The sequence below is a fragment of the Ochotona curzoniae genome, unplaced genomic scaffold (genome assembly GCF_017591425.1).
Source record: "Ochotona curzoniae isolate NIBS_2020 unplaced genomic scaffold, NIBS_Ocur_1.0 scaffold_3890, whole genome shotgun sequence".
NCBI classification, from domain to species: domain Eukaryota; kingdom Metazoa; phylum Chordata; class Mammalia; order Lagomorpha; family Ochotonidae; genus Ochotona; species Ochotona curzoniae.
In genome coordinates, this window is record NW_024467115.1 from 13346967 (window position 1) to 13362421 (window position 15455).

A 15455-nucleotide genomic window follows, 5' to 3' on the forward strand; every position below is an offset into this window, starting at 1 on the left:
TAGGCCCTCTTTGTTGGATATGGACCTGCATTCCAGCATGGCATTGAGGTTGACTCGTTTGAAAATATTGAAGTCTATAACTTAATGTGTGGTAAGTATGAACAGATGGCTTTCTTCCCTTCCTTGTGAAAGCAGAGCTAAAATACTACAAGCACGAAGCTCAGGGTGACAGTTTTGTGGGAGTAACAATGATGTAAGAGAGATCCTCACATTTTCACTGTTGCCTTGATCTCAACTCACTGAAAGAACATATAGGCCATCCTATGCCATCTTACTATTTTTCTTTTTTTTTCACTAACGTGCACATGGGTAATGTTCAGCATTAATGATTGGGAGGTCTTTACACCTCCAGTGTGACTTCATTACAGAGCAGAGAAGCCAGAGGACAAAATAGGAGACCGGAAAGGTAGATTCTCTATCAGCAGCGGTAGGTGAATGGAGGGCAATGACAAGGTAGCAGAAATGAAAGATCTACTAGGTATATTCTAGATGTTTGTTCTACTTTCTCAGGTGGGATTTTGAATACCATTTTCTTTTCCTGATGGTACCGAGCATTCACAAAATCTTAAGTATGTCTAGGGTATAATTGGAACCCATAAACTTCATTTAAAAAGTTTTTAGAGGTCAAACAGAGATAGATTCTCTAATTTGCTTCACTATCTTTTTAAATTTTTATTTCATTTTAAATGTTGCTTAGACTGTTGAGAAGGATGTATGCCCATGTAGGCCACTGATTAGGGTGAAGAGTGTCGAGGTATGGGAAGTAGAAGGAGGAACAAAAGTTCCCAATTTTTAAAAATTTTTCCCCTTTTTCTGCAGGGCAGGGTAGAGGAGGGAGGAGACTGCTCCTTGCTGCCTAATTACATCAGCAGCTGGAGATGAGAAATGGTCCTTTAATGTCAGAACCTACAAACTTTAAATGAGCTGTTACTCTAAATCACTTAAAACAGCATCTGGCATGTAGTAATTAAATTGCTATATTGGTATTTACTGTTATTATTCACATCATGAGTCTTAACTCAATGCTGGCTTTGGATTCTAAGGCTACTAAATTCGTAGCTTTGATGAGACCTTAGGGTTATTTCTCTACTAAATATTTAATGTAGCTTCTTTGATTCAAGGATTACATTAAAAAAAAAAAAGTCCAGGGGTTGACATACAAAATGCTTGCAACAGCTACTTAACTATAGGAAAGTACCTCGTGCATATTAATATTTCTGATAAAAACAACACAGCTATAAATACTATAATACCCAAGAGAATTTTATAATTTTTAGTTCAAGAGTAAAGGACATTTAGATACATTTATTTTTAAAAACTCAGTGGAAATTTGCTATTTATTCAATTTTTAAACTAAGTAATATTTACTGTTGTTGAAATTATACAGATTTACTGAATTTGACCCCAGCCCCTAATAATGGGACTCATGGAAGTCTTAACCACCTCCTCAAGAATCCTGTTTATACCCCAAAACATCCCAAAGAAGTTCAGCCCTTGGTCCAGTGTCCTTTCACAGGATCGTCCACAGATAGCCTTGGCTGCTCGTGCAACCACTCGGTAAGTATTGTTGCAGCGTTCAGCCCAGCATCCTCTCCAGAACACGTGACACAGAAATACAGTCATCCTTTAATGTCATGGGGATTGATTCCAGGAATCATGAACACCAAACTCTGTGATGCTCAGGTTTCTTAAATAAAGTGTCATTGTGTTTACATATGACAACCTAAACATATCCTCCCATGTACTTGAATCATCTGTAAGCTATTCCCAATACCCCGAACAATGTAAATGTCAGCTAAATCGCTGATGCATTGTATTGGTTAGAAAGTAATGACAAGAAATGAAGTCTGTACATATTCAGGATAGATGTATTTTTTTCCTTTCATGACTTTCCTCCCCATGCTTAGATGAATCTGCTGGTAGAAAAGGCAGGGATGTCCAGGACCAGCTGAAAGTAATGTCACATAAGGTTTATAAGTGAGGACAAACATGTTCACTTTTAATTCTAGGGACCCATGTTGACCTTTTATTAATAAGACTCCTTCATTCTCAGTTCTTTGCATTTAAAAGCTCAGCTTTTTTTGCATTTAAAAATTTTTCTTTTGTTTCATTATATAGTTACATAGGCACTGGGGTTGCCTGTGCCCTTCTTCAAGGTCCCTCCCCTTCCCCGCATTGATTTCCCCTCTAGTTTTACCCTGGATATCCTTCATGAACAGTCACAAGTCCATCCTGCTGTTATTGAAGTATTTCCCACCAGTGTAGGCGTGGACATTGTCAGAGAGTCCATCATCTTACTATTAGGATGTATTCAGTTCTTTCACTGGGATTCCATCTTTGGTCTGTATGCACAGTGACATACAACAAGTACTATGAACATATCAGACCCTGCTACACTTGCATTACATATCCCCTAAAACATAGAACCAGTGAGCGCAGTCCACAACAGGGTGAACATCAGCTCTATTTTTATCCCTTGGTGCTGCTGCTTGACATGAGCGCAGCTGGGGAGCAGTGCCACCCGTAGGGATTGGGAATCGTGGCATCTGTGCTGTGATCCTAGCAGGCAGGGCTGGGCACACAGGCAATCCAGTACAGTGTTCCTTCTCTAAAACACAACCCAAGCCATTTCAAATTTAGGGAGAAAAAATGTGGTATCAAATAAATATGTGACACAGATCTTTTCTTATTCCTGTCTTAATAGTGTCAGTGACTTAATGATCGCTGTTGAGTAACTATTATCTTATAGTGTGATAAGAACATAAAAATATCTGACAAGTTATGAGCAAAATCGATAGCATTCATAAAGTTAACAATTTGGGGAATAGTTTATTTTATGCTTTATGCTTTCCATTTTGTTTTAGAGTTGATTTAGGCTGGCAGGAATACTTTTGGACTAGATCTAAGATTATAAAGCAATGCTTATATTCTGTTTTCACTGTGTTAGGCTTATGCTAACGATTTGTTGTTTTATAGCTGTCATTTGACTTTTATCTTCCTGGCCAAAACCAAATAAATTTCACGTATGCAAGACTATTGTAAATGCTTTCTTTGTTCCATATTGGATTACTTGAGATGTTAGAAGTTTTATGATATGAAATTAAAGCATTTCTTTTTGGTCCTTAAAAACAGTTTTTTTAAATTTTTCTAGATTATGCCAATTGTGGATTTTCAAGCCCAGCTTAATCTGACCACAGCAGAAGGTAAGTAGTTTTATTCACCAGCTTGTGATGTAGGAACTTTTTTTTCCCTCACAGTGTAAGCCACAGACTTGGTTTGGTGACATTGTGAGAGAATATCAATGAAAGGGAATGATGGTGGGATGAAGCCTGGAGATTTCTTTGCTTGACAGTCTAGACTGTTACTCATAGAAAGGGGCGCGTATTTTACAGTGGAAATCGTTTCTCATATATTTAGTGGAAGTTGAGTCATTCTTCAGGAACATTGTTGGGAATGTTTTGAGGTTTGCAAGGTTTTTCTAGGTGTGTTGAAGAGTCTTTGATTTCTATTTAAAATGCTGCAGTCCAGGTCTCCCTGTCTCACCAGATCCTGAGTTACTTGCAAAATAGTAGTGTAAATTAGTTTATTTATCTCAAGATATGCATTTGTAACTTTTGAATATGATTAAGAATATATAGAGAGGTGAAATTTTTTTCTTCTGGTTTAAATGTTCAGAGTTGCTTTTTATATAATCTCTGATCCTTTATTTATTGGGCTCACTTTTTCTCCCTACTACAAATGAAGAGATAAATGATACATTAATTCTGTGTTTAGCTTGTCCGTAAAATCTCATGTCAGGGTTGGGATGAGAAGCGTCTTGTTAGCCCTGAAATGACAAAGTACTCTGGGAAAGAACTTTCAGTCCTAAGAAAGGCTGGATTTAACGATTTGTTAAGGAATTGTATGTTCATGGGAAAAAAAAAAAAGTATCCCCTATGAGGAGCTGTTTCCTCACCTGTGAAACGATTTAAAGCCTTAACTCATAGGGAGATGTTAAAATTAACTAGATGATATATACAAGGACCTTTAAAATGTACTTGTTATTTGGAAAAATGATTGTAAACCGTAATTATTTGTTTTTCATCATGTGTTAGCTTCATAATTTCAATTTTGTGCTTTTCTTTTTCAAATACACATGCCATCCACAAAATCTGCTCTCTGGAATATGTCTTGAAGAATAACTAGTGTTAAAGAATTTTTAACGACATAATTTCTTAAGTAGCTGAAATTTTTGCAATCTCAGGATTGTCCTCATGTGACATTCTATTATCAGGTTATTCTTTCAGGATCTTTACAGGTCAAATTTGTAGTGAACACTGTTATGTTAATTGTGTATGGTTTAGATCTCTGTAGTTAGTTTTGGTTTTCTGAATAGTTAAAAATATTCAATGCCATTCTACAAAAGGGTTAGATGATATGCCATCTTCTGTTGTCGACCGATCTTTAAATGCTGATTTTGCTTTCCCCCGTGACACCAGAGAAGAGTATCATTCGTGCAAGTTTACCCTATGGCAGACCCAGGGTTCTTCAGAAAAAAACCAGTGTCTGTCTGCTTTACCAGCACCAGTTTGTGAGTGGATACAGCCACGATATCCTCATGCCTCTTTGGACCTCGTACACCGTCAGCAGAAATGCAAGTATTTGTCACCTCTTTTGTCATGTGTGGCTTTTACAAAGTATCATACGGCAAATCACTGAAAACACGCTTTCTCACTGGGCATCTTGGTTCTGTGTTGATTCACCAATTAGAGGAAGACAGAAGAGTCTGAAACATGCAGTTCTGCTTCTAGCTCTACCTTCCAAGCCCTGTAACCATGAAACTCAGGCAGAGCAAAGGGGGAAAGGAGATAAGGGAAAGTGTAAAGTGGTGTGGACGTTTCTTTTTTTCAGAATTTCATGACATCGGTTTTGCAGTCAACCACCAGGATTGCTGTCTCAGTATGTGGTTGTGTGAGCACAAAGGTTACTCTCAGCAGCCCACATCTCGGGAGTGCCTGACCTATGGGAAAACCATTCAGACTCGGCACCACCATGATGAAGTTGCCATGGCCAGGCAGATCACCCAGGCTGAACTAAGGAGAGGCCAGATCCTGTCCACCACTGAGACTGCGGGTGGAGGTGGAGGACGGGGAATGGGGTGATAGAGGGTCTCCCTTCTGAGGAGTGAGGCAGATATCCCAGGAGTTATCTCATCTAGCTTCCTTGTCCTGGCCCACAAGGGCTGTGATGGGAAGACACATGGTGAATGAGAGAGAGAGGAACAGGAGACTTAGATCTCTTATGGAATTAAAGTTTTTCATTGATCTGACCAGATTTTCAGAAAACAAACTTACTGGCAAGTTATAGGATGCTCCACAGAGGTAGAAAAGAGAATTTAAGTCAGCTCAGTTGAGGAGAGCAGTTACATTTGAAAAATAAAGTGATCATCAATATCCACAGAGACCAAATAAAAAATGACAGGACTATGTGTTAAATGTGTGGATGCTATGCATACATATACATATATTTGTATAATGTTTCTTAAACTTGAATTTTACAGTTTTTAATGGCTGCCTTTAAATACTATAAAAGGCTTTTGCTTGACTTTATGGTACAGAGCAGTCTACCACATGTTTTGTAGAACCATGATACTAGTTGCTGCTTAATTAATACCTTAATTATGGTGTTCTTTGGTTTTTGTCTGCATTTTCATTTCGTACTGCATGAATCTGCATCATTACTGCTCCTGAGGTTTTTACATTGCTGGTCTGTGGCTGTTTTCCCTTCCCACAGCAAGTTCTGGCTGAGTAGTTGGGTGTGGTAGACATTTAGGTAAACTCCAAATGTCAGCATTTTACTTCCTAGAAGCTTAAAATTGTCTGAAAACATCACACACAAAATTAGTATTCCCAAACAGGAAAATACGTGCATGTGGATGATACACAGGATCCTGAAAGTTGTAAAGAATTTCTTTCGCATTTCAGGTCAACATTGAATACAGGAGTAGAAAATGGGGAAAGGGTGAAGATTATGAGCAGGCAACTGGAGCATCATGATGTCATGATGTCATTCACCTGTCATAGTGTGCAAGGGCACGACTTATGCCGGTTCCTGATGGTTTTTTCCATTTTGTTCTTCAGGACAGTTTCTCTACGAAAGACTTTTCCAATTGTCTCTACCAGGATCTTCGGATTTCTCTCAGTCCTGTCCATAACTGTTCATTGTATAAAAATAATGCTAAGCTGAGTTATGGGTTCCTGTCCCCACCACGTACGTATCTTCCTCCTGTTGCTGCTTTTCTTTTTGCTCTTCTTTATTATTTTCTTGTTTATGAATCTGTCATACATTATGAGGGAAAGGACATCTTGATGGGTAAAATTGAGAATTAGAAAGCTATCTGTTGAACAGTTTAAAGCATCTATTCTTGAATTTAACAAGACTTTATTATCCATAAGATTTAGCTGAAAGCAGGAGTGGGAGAGAAGAGAGAGAAAAAATGTTATATTTACTGATTTACTTCTCAAATTCCTGCATAGCCAGAGCTGGGCTATGTTGAATTTTGAAGCCTGGAACTTCTTTGTCTCCCATGTGAATGGAAGAGGTGTAAGTACTTGAGCCATCCTCCAGTATCTTCCCAAGTACATTAGCAAGAGGCTGGATTGGAAGCACAACAGCCAGGACTCAAACCAGCACTCCAGTTTGGAATGTGGACATCCCAGGCAGTAATTTTAACCCCACTGTGCAACACTGCCAGCCCCTATAAAGCTTCATTTTATCTTTAATTGGAAGATAGTGACAGTGCAGATATTGAATGTGACATAGTATTTTCTCTTATCTCCTTCTTTTAAACAGAATTTGAGAAAGTCAATGAACTAGAAGGAGTTTCAGTGTCCCTAGGAATAATTTGTAATTTTGTTGTTTAAAGGAAAATGTGGTTTGTTCCAAAAATTAGGTGAAGGTGGAGTTTCATATTCACTTGCTTTTTCACTGGCCCAAGCCCTCTGGGAATTGGTGTTTTTGAAGATAAGTATTCTGTTTTTGAAATGACAAATCAAAATGCTAATGAGAAGACTTTTGGGGCCAGCCAAAGAGTAATTGGGAGACTCTAGGTGCTGAAATATCCTGCGCATCCAGTCCATACCCCAGCGTCAGTGTCTGAAGTCAGAACTTGGCGATTGCATTATGAAAATAGACCAGGTCCAAGCCTGAAAACTGTACAAAGAAGCCTTGTACAGAGTCTTGAAGCAGACATCCTATGATCTGGGGTGAGGTGAGGTGGGGTGGCAAAGAGTGTTGCTTTGAAGCCAGATGTTTTAATTTTTCTTCTCTGTAAAAAAGTGTAAGCACAGAAAACTGTCAACACAGTACACTTTAGTTTGAAGTGAGGCAAATAATGTTTGTTTAATTTGGGTCCTTATAAAACTTTTTGCTTACTTGATAAATATTTCTTGAAAAAGGAAATGTTTTATGCTTTATTTTTTACAAGACTTGACCAAATCTGTTACATTTTCGCTTGACTCAGTGCTGGGGAAATTTTACAGTTTAAGATTATATTAAGCTAATTAAAAAAAATATTCCTGAGTCTGAAAAAACTATAATCTTGAATTCCATTTAAGAGGAATGAAAAAAGTCTTTCTTTTTCCTTTGTAGAACTAAATAAAGATTCAAGTCAAATATATTCTGAAGCTTTGCTTACCTCTAATATAGTTCCAATGTACCAGAGCTTTCAAGGTAAAAACATTTTAACTCTATGTTGTATAATTTCAGTACACTTGGATGTATTTTATATGGGAAGGGCATATAGCTTCAATTAAATTACCATGATTAGATACATTCATAAAGATTTTTTTAACTTTGGGAATAACTGTATGCAATATACTCTGCAGATATTAGACTTACATATTCCAGTATCTATTATACCATGTACTTAAATATTTATCACCTTTTCTTTGGTGTAAAAATACATATATTCTTCCAAAAGTTACCCAGTTAATACAATCTGTTAGCTTTAGTAGGTATTCACCTGAACTTTCAGTATCTTTTCTATTTAACTGTATGTAAGTTCCTTGTAATTTTTATGTTCTTTAAAATGAATAGATTTTGTATCATCATTATTATACGATATTTATTTAGAAACAACTATACATTTATAATTAAGCTGATATGAATGATATCAAAATATAGAACCTATGAAGTTATTTTTACTGTAATTTATACCCTAGAATACCTGTTTTTCAGAGGGAAAGTTCCAGTGTTAGCAGTGAATATGAATACTTTGTGTTTATATAGTTATACTTAATGATGTTATATCATTACAAGTTCACATGACACATATGTTCAGGGATGCCCTAAGGAGAGCTGATCTCATTGTTGGCCTGTGAGTCCTGCCAAAGGCCAAACTGAGCAGTGGGTTTTGGCTTCCCATTAAGACTGAAGCCGAACTTGAATTTGCCTTTAGATACTATAAATGCTGGTCTGGAGTCATGGTGTTCCATTGCTTCACATGGCAGCATGGCACCTTGCTGATATGAACCCCTCTGTCTTCCTCGTTGTTTCAGTGATATGGCGCTACCTTCATGACACTCTCTTGAGGAGGTATGCTGAGGAGAGGAATGGCGTCAATGTGGTCAGCGGGCCCGTGTTTGACTCTGATTATGATGGACGTTATGATTCCGCTGAGGCTTTAAGGAAGTAAGCATTTCACTTCCCTTAAAAGCAGTTATCAAATGGGATTATCATCAGATTGAGTCAGCAGAACTTTTTCCATCTGAACTCTTTAAACTTCACACACACACACACACACACACACTCTCTCTCTCTCTCTCTCTCTCTCTCTCTCTCTCTCAAGAGACAGGAAGGGAGAGCAAGAGAGGAAAGCAACAGGACAGAGAGAGCACAGCCCCATCTGATGGCTCTTACCTCCAGTGCTTGCAGTAGCCATGGCTAGCCACAGCCTTAGTTAGCTTCTGGAAACTTAATCCAGGTTTCCCACATGAGTGACAGTCTGTACTGGCTGGTGCTGGACCTTGGACCCAGAGGTTCAATGTGATATGCCAGTGTTTCACTTTCTCTTAATCATTATATTGATCAGAAGATGAACAACTATATGATGTGACTAGAAATGCTGAGTCAAGCCAAGAAAAGGGTTATGAAATTAGGGCCTCGAATGTTCTGGCCATGGATTAATGTGACTGTTTTTATTCAACTCTGGATGGAAGGGAATGAGAAAGCAAACACTTAAGAGCATCAGTGATGCTGGTTTTGTAAAAGGAAGTGGGGAAACAATTTAGAGACTGCTTAATAGTTACTAAAACAGTCATTCAAGATTTGTGTAAATGATTTTGCTCTTAAGGCTATGAGAAGATTGAGGACTTCTCCATCCTTCCCTATTCTCCCCTACCCTTCCCTACTCTTCCGTACCCTTTCAGGCTCACTTGGAGTGACACAGTGAGTTAGAGACACACAGAATTCTTTGATCCACTGATTCTTCCCAAATGGCCACAATGGCTGGGCTAGTCAAAGCTAAAGTCGGTAGCTTGGAACTTCCCCCAGATCTGTCACTTGGATGGCACTTGAGCAGGTGTCTGCTGCCTTCAAAAATGCATCAACAGGGAGCTGGATTAGAAGCAGAGCAGCTAGGACGTGGACAAACACTCCAGTATGGGATAAGGCTTGACAAACATTGGTTTAACCAGCTGTGTCACAATGCTGGCCCTCTATTTGATTACATTTAGTTTTTAGATGTATTATGTTAAAAAAATATATATGTTACACTGAAATGTTCATTAGAATCAAGCAACCCATTTTTCTTAAGGTGAATATTGGCATATTTTTACAGAAACAGCAGAATAATACGTAATCAAGAAATCCTGATTCCAACTCACTTCTTCATTGTGATAACAAGTTGTAAGGACACGTCCCAGACTCCACTGCAGTGTGACAGCTTGGATCCCCTAGCGTTCATCGTGCCCCACAGGCCTGATAACAGTGAGAGCTGTGTGGTAAGTAGCCTTTTTAATTCACTAGTATTCAATGTGAAAACATGTTTGTGGGTCTTTGTTAATTAACTACTATTTTGAAAGCGCAAACATTTGAGTGTGTTTCTTACATCTTATATATTTGAGAGAAAACACAACTCCTGAATATATGCAGTAGATGGAATTATATAATTTTAAATGTTATGTTCTAGGTGACATGTCTTTGAATGTGTATGTTAAAGACATTAGATCATATTGGAATCAAGCATGATATGACATAGCCACTAAATTTCAAGTTTATTGAAAGTACAAATTTTCTCTTATGTCAAAATTGGATTTATAATTCCACAGTGTCAGCACTGAACCAGATTAGTTTAAAAGTTTTTGATTAGACAATATTTCAGGTTCATTTTCTGTCATCTTATTAGAAAAATCTTGTTTCTTATTGTAAACTCTAAGATTCTAAATTAAAGATCTGAAATGAAGACTGTTAGCAATGTGTAAGTCTTTCCTTAAGGGGAACCAAAATGTTTTTCTTTCAAAGTACTTCCTATGTGGTCTAGTTTAGTTCTCCACTTGGCCCTAGCTGAAATTACACTAAGTAAATCTAGATTTGAGTTGACAAAAAACATTTGGTTCTCAGACCAGTCTCAGTGGTTGGATGGTGGAGCTGGAGTTGCGCGGGCCACAGGACTCTGAGGCCCACTCTGAGCTTGGCAGGAGAGTGGAACATGGGCTCACTCATTCAGCATTTGTTCAATTCAGTTGTTCATTCTCTTACCAAATACCTTGGGCAGTGGGGCCAAGGCAGTGAGCAGCCCATGAACGCCGCCCTGAACACAGGTGTGCAGTGTGGAATACACTGGGCTGTTTCGCCCTTCCTAATCTGGTAGCCGAGGTGTTATCATTAGATTAAAGATATGTCTCACCCTCTTTTATTTCTATAACTTTCAGAATGGCTTGACTCTTCCTAATAGAGTACATTTCTCATGAGTTTTTTTTTTTTTTTTCCTTTTTTTGCAGAATTAAGTGCAGAGTAGTAGAACATTGAAGCCCTGTTAAGGTTTTGGCCTGTTCAGGTGCCTAATGATGATCTAACCCTCTCGAAAGGAGTGTGGACACTCCTCGGCAATACAAATGCTCCTTACTTCATTGTCTTCCTTTCTTTAGAGATTAAATTGCACTAAGTTTGTCAGTTAAAAATGTGTTTTCTGACAAAAAAGAACCCCCATTATGGTGACTTACACAAGTTAGCTGTTCCTTGTGTGACAGTGTGGAAGGACATGGCTACTTTGACTTGGGTGGGCAGCCAGACCTTTCCTATCTTGCTTCTCCACCGCTCTTAGCAGGTGGCTTTGGCACACAGGGTTAGTGCCACTTTTGCTTCTCCAGATATCATGTCTGAATCTTGTGCCCCATTCAGAAAAAGAAGGCAACAATGGACTCATTCTTAAATGTCATTGACTAAATGATACTGAGTGCTGTGTGTTAGGTGGTGACTCTCTTTCCAACTTGAGTTTTCCAATGCTGTTATACCACTCTCTTAAGTGAAATACTTTTCCCCAAATTCTATAATGGTAGTGTATCGAGATGATATTATGTGTTGGACTTGAACCAGAGAGGATCATTTTAAGTTACATTGTACATATAGATTCTTGCTGTTCTCTCTCTGAGGTAGTTCCTGAGGGTTATTTGGTTATCAGCCAGAGAGAACAGATGCCTTGATGCTTGGGACAGATGACAAGGATCCACTGGTCGGATTGTCCTCCGAGTCAAGGCTGGTTCCTTAGCACCACAGCATGAATTTCTGTAGAGAGGGAGACTGGGTATGGGGTTTTGGGTGATTACAGGCTAGTTGGACATCCAGGTGATTTGTTTATTTGTGAAATCCATAGTTATCATGTTCAGTCAAGAGTGCCCAAAGGGAGCATGAGCATTGTTTTTGGAAGGATATCTTTAAATTACATTCATAATCTACCACTTAGTGGACGCTTTGTTTATTTAATACCTTCCAGGATTCATTTTCAGAAAGACTTACATTAACATATGGAATTTTGATTTCTAGTTCTGTTACATGCGTCAGGTGTTATTTCTACTTCTATTTGCCAGTGTATATGCCTTCAGTTCTTTTCTGGTCTCCTGTCATCTTATATTTGACCCCTTACCAAAACTGAAGTCATATTTTACCATTTCTCCCCATCCCATTTTTTGTGCAGCCATGTAGATAACATAGTCTTGCAGAACGAGTGTTGTATAACACATTTACATGAATCCTGGCATTTTATTTGATCCTCAGAACAATCTTATATGGATAAAGCAATAGGATTCAATGTTAAATAACCTGCCATAGTTTCATTGGTAGCATAGTAAAGAGGTGTATTTTGAGTCCATTTCTTCATGTTAATTCTCATATTCTTTCTCCTGTGGCTGTGTTTTTCTGTTTTTCAATATTTTTAACCCCACTCTATTGAAGTGTCTTGTACCTGTACAATCTATATGTTTACATCTGTATACAGGGGTGAGTGTGTGTGTGTGTGTATATATATATACATATGCATGCGTTCTTTTCTCCAAATTTGATACATGTAAGTAAACACACACACTCACATGCATGTGTGCATGCACACACACACACACACACACACCACACACACACACACACGATGGCAGGGATTGTGCATGACAAGTCTTGTGCAGCAAAATGTGGTAGCTGCTTACACCAAGGAGATGGAGAGCTTAACAAGATGATGGATTCAGTGTTCTCTGGTGACCCTTCTTCTTTATTTCCCATCCTCTTAGCATGGGAAGCGTGACTCCTCCTGGGTTGAAGAGTTGCTGATGATGCACAGAGCTCGGATCGTGGATGTTGAACATATCACTGGACTCAGCTTCTATCAAGAAAGAAAAGAGCCAGTTTCAGACATTTTAAAACTGAAAACACATTTGCCAACCATCAGCCAAGAAGACTGAAACTTTTTTTGTTACTCCAAAAACATACTGTAAATCGTTTTAAAAGAACTTTCTATTTTATACAGTCCTCTGTCCACACTATTGCATTGCTTGGAAACTGTTACCATCCTTAAGACCGGGAGCTCTCTGTGATATGACACCTCAGGGAAACTTGTGACTCAATACCGCAATAGGAGAATGTTACTACTGGGTCTCACACATATTTGAATGCGTTGTTCAAGTTCTGGGGAATAAAGACAGAGCGTACCAAAACTGCTTTTCTACTTCTCAAAAGGGAGAAGCAGCCATGAACATCATCCGGACACTGGATATTTGGATATTGTTGGTAATAAGTCTTTGTGGTGTTGAGAAACATTAGGCTAATTAATAGAATTAAAATAGTTCATGGAGTTAGTGTCTTATAAGAAAATGATGTTTTATTTACCTATTTTACTTTTAATAATGATGGAAAAGACAAGAAGAAAGAAAGGTAAAGGAGACTTAAATATACTAGACTCTTGTTTTACCTTCTTTATATATTCCCTCAAAACCAAATTATTACTCCTATGTAACTTTTTAAAACTGTGATTGGATTTTTCTAGTTTTAATATCTCTGAAGAGTTAAATTTGAGGAGACTGTGAGTTGAATGTATTTAGTATAAAAGTTTACATTTGCACAAAAGGAAAAGCCTTTCTATCCCTCATATTAGTAATTAGTAATGAACATAGTTTTAAAATATCTCTAATCCTAGAGTTATTTTTAGACAGATAAAATTATTTCAAAGAATTTGCCAGCCATGGTTAGGTGGCAGTTTTCATTGAGATGGTACAGATGTTTTCCCTCTGTGCATGTAAATGATCCCAGCCACGGCACAGCTGTCCTGAGCTGAGATACTCATTTTGAAGTCCCTTGAAGAGCTCATACTGCTTTTCATTTACCTTTTCTATGAATATGACAATAACATAATAAACCCACTTTGTTGTGTTCATTGTACCCGCTCATTCCGGCCTGTGAGTCTTCAAAAGCTACGTTGATTTTCAGATTATCTGGGTCCAATTTATCTATGACATTAGTGCACAAATGATTTTTTAATGTCTCATTTGATGATCCTTGTTCAGCAGCCTAAGGCCCAATCACAGACATTTTTAGATAACACAGTTTACAGCACAGATTTCACTGGTATTCTCTGTTAGTTCCATGGTATCCGGAGCCTATGAGACTTTTTCAGTTTATTTTGTCTTTGTTGTTCAGGTTGGGTTTGTATTGTTCTGTCTTCACGTTGACTGATTAATTCCCCTGATTTGTTCTGCTGTTGAGCCCATTCATTGATTTTTATATTTCAGTTACTAAGTTTTTTATTTCTATAATTTCTCTTCAGCTCCTCTTCATATGTTTTTACTTGCTAAGAATTTCTTTTTCTGGTTCCTCCATTTTTGCTAAGACTTTCTATTTTCATCTGTTTATAGTGTGCTTACAATAGCTTGTTGAAGCATTTTTATTAATAGCTCTCATAAAATCCTTATAGGTAATTTCAACAATGGTGTTCATCTCAGTGTTTGTATACACAGGATGGCTTTTTATTCAAAACATTTTTCTACTTTGGAAAATTTTTATTTGAATCCTGGATGTTTTAATTATTATGAGATTATGGATCTTACTTCAATCTGCTCTTGCTGACTTTCTCTGACACCGCTGTGATAGAGTTTGGGCTTACCACCCCATTATTACCAGGTGTCATCAGGGGTCGAAGTTCCCCACTCCCTCTCCATTGGCGCTTGAGATGAGAGGCCACTTGTCACTGCTGAGCAAGGTGGCGATATATCTCCCCAGTTAGGCTTCTGCTGATGCTACGAACTGGGGTATGTACGTAGCTCCTGGTTACTACTTCCACCTGATCTCCACTGATGCCCTAGGCTGGGTGGCAGGAAAGACTTCATTGTCACCAGGTCTGGATGAGATTCTTGGTTTTCCAGCGATCCACTTCTCTGACATCACTCTGGCAGGGACATCAGAACCCCAGTTTACAGGCTGGCACAGTTGTTAAGTCTAGGCTGTCTGTCTTTGCTGGTGTGTGGGGATCCAGCCACATGGTGTTCAATTACAGCCTTTGTTTTCTGTCTTCTAACCTGCTGCTTGTCTGGTCTGTTTATTGGAGAGCGGGTCAGTCTCAGGTTTTTATTTTTCTTGTCTTCACTTGCTGGCGTTTCTAGATAGTTGACTGCTTCAGCTCTAAATCTGAGATCTAGAAGCTGAAAAGACATCTTAGGGAACTCATCACAGTGTTGTTCCTTGGATCTCAAGGTCCCTGGTCTGTCTGCTGTCTGCTGTTCTGTCTTTCTGTGTTTGTTTTATGTATAACCTCCAAGCCTTTTATCTTCACATTGCACAGATACCTACTCCGCCTTTGTAGAAATATCTCACTGAATATTATAACAGCACAAAACACTATTGACTCTCTGAAGCATTTTAGCAGAGCTTAATTAAATGGCAAAATATTCATTCCCTTTGGTAAGCAGTGGAGATACAGAGAAGATCAAGTTTACAATCCT

General features: G+C 38.3%; 1 protein-coding gene across 1 annotated transcript in view; it reads left to right on the forward strand.

The window, feature by feature from the left end:
* ENPP1 (ectonucleotide pyrophosphatase/phosphodiesterase 1) overlaps positions 1–13531 on the forward strand; it is a 79877-nt gene extending 66346 nt beyond the window's left edge. Inside the window, exons 17-25 of the mRNA XM_040965202.1 lie at positions 4–91; positions 1388–1557; positions 3152–3203; positions 4479–4633; positions 6120–6249; positions 7630–7710; positions 8538–8670; positions 9818–9980; positions 12756–13531. Of these exons, the coding sequence (XP_040821136.1) occupies positions 4–91; positions 1388–1557; positions 3152–3203; positions 4479–4633; positions 6120–6249; positions 7630–7710; positions 8538–8670; positions 9818–9980; positions 12756–12926 (1143 nt within the window). The 3' untranslated portion in view covers positions 12927–13531. The remainder of the gene's footprint in view (positions 1–3; positions 92–1387; positions 1558–3151; positions 3204–4478; positions 4634–6119; positions 6250–7629; positions 7711–8537; positions 8671–9817; positions 9981–12755) is intronic.
* The last annotated feature ends 1924 nt before the right edge of the window (positions 13532–15455 follow it).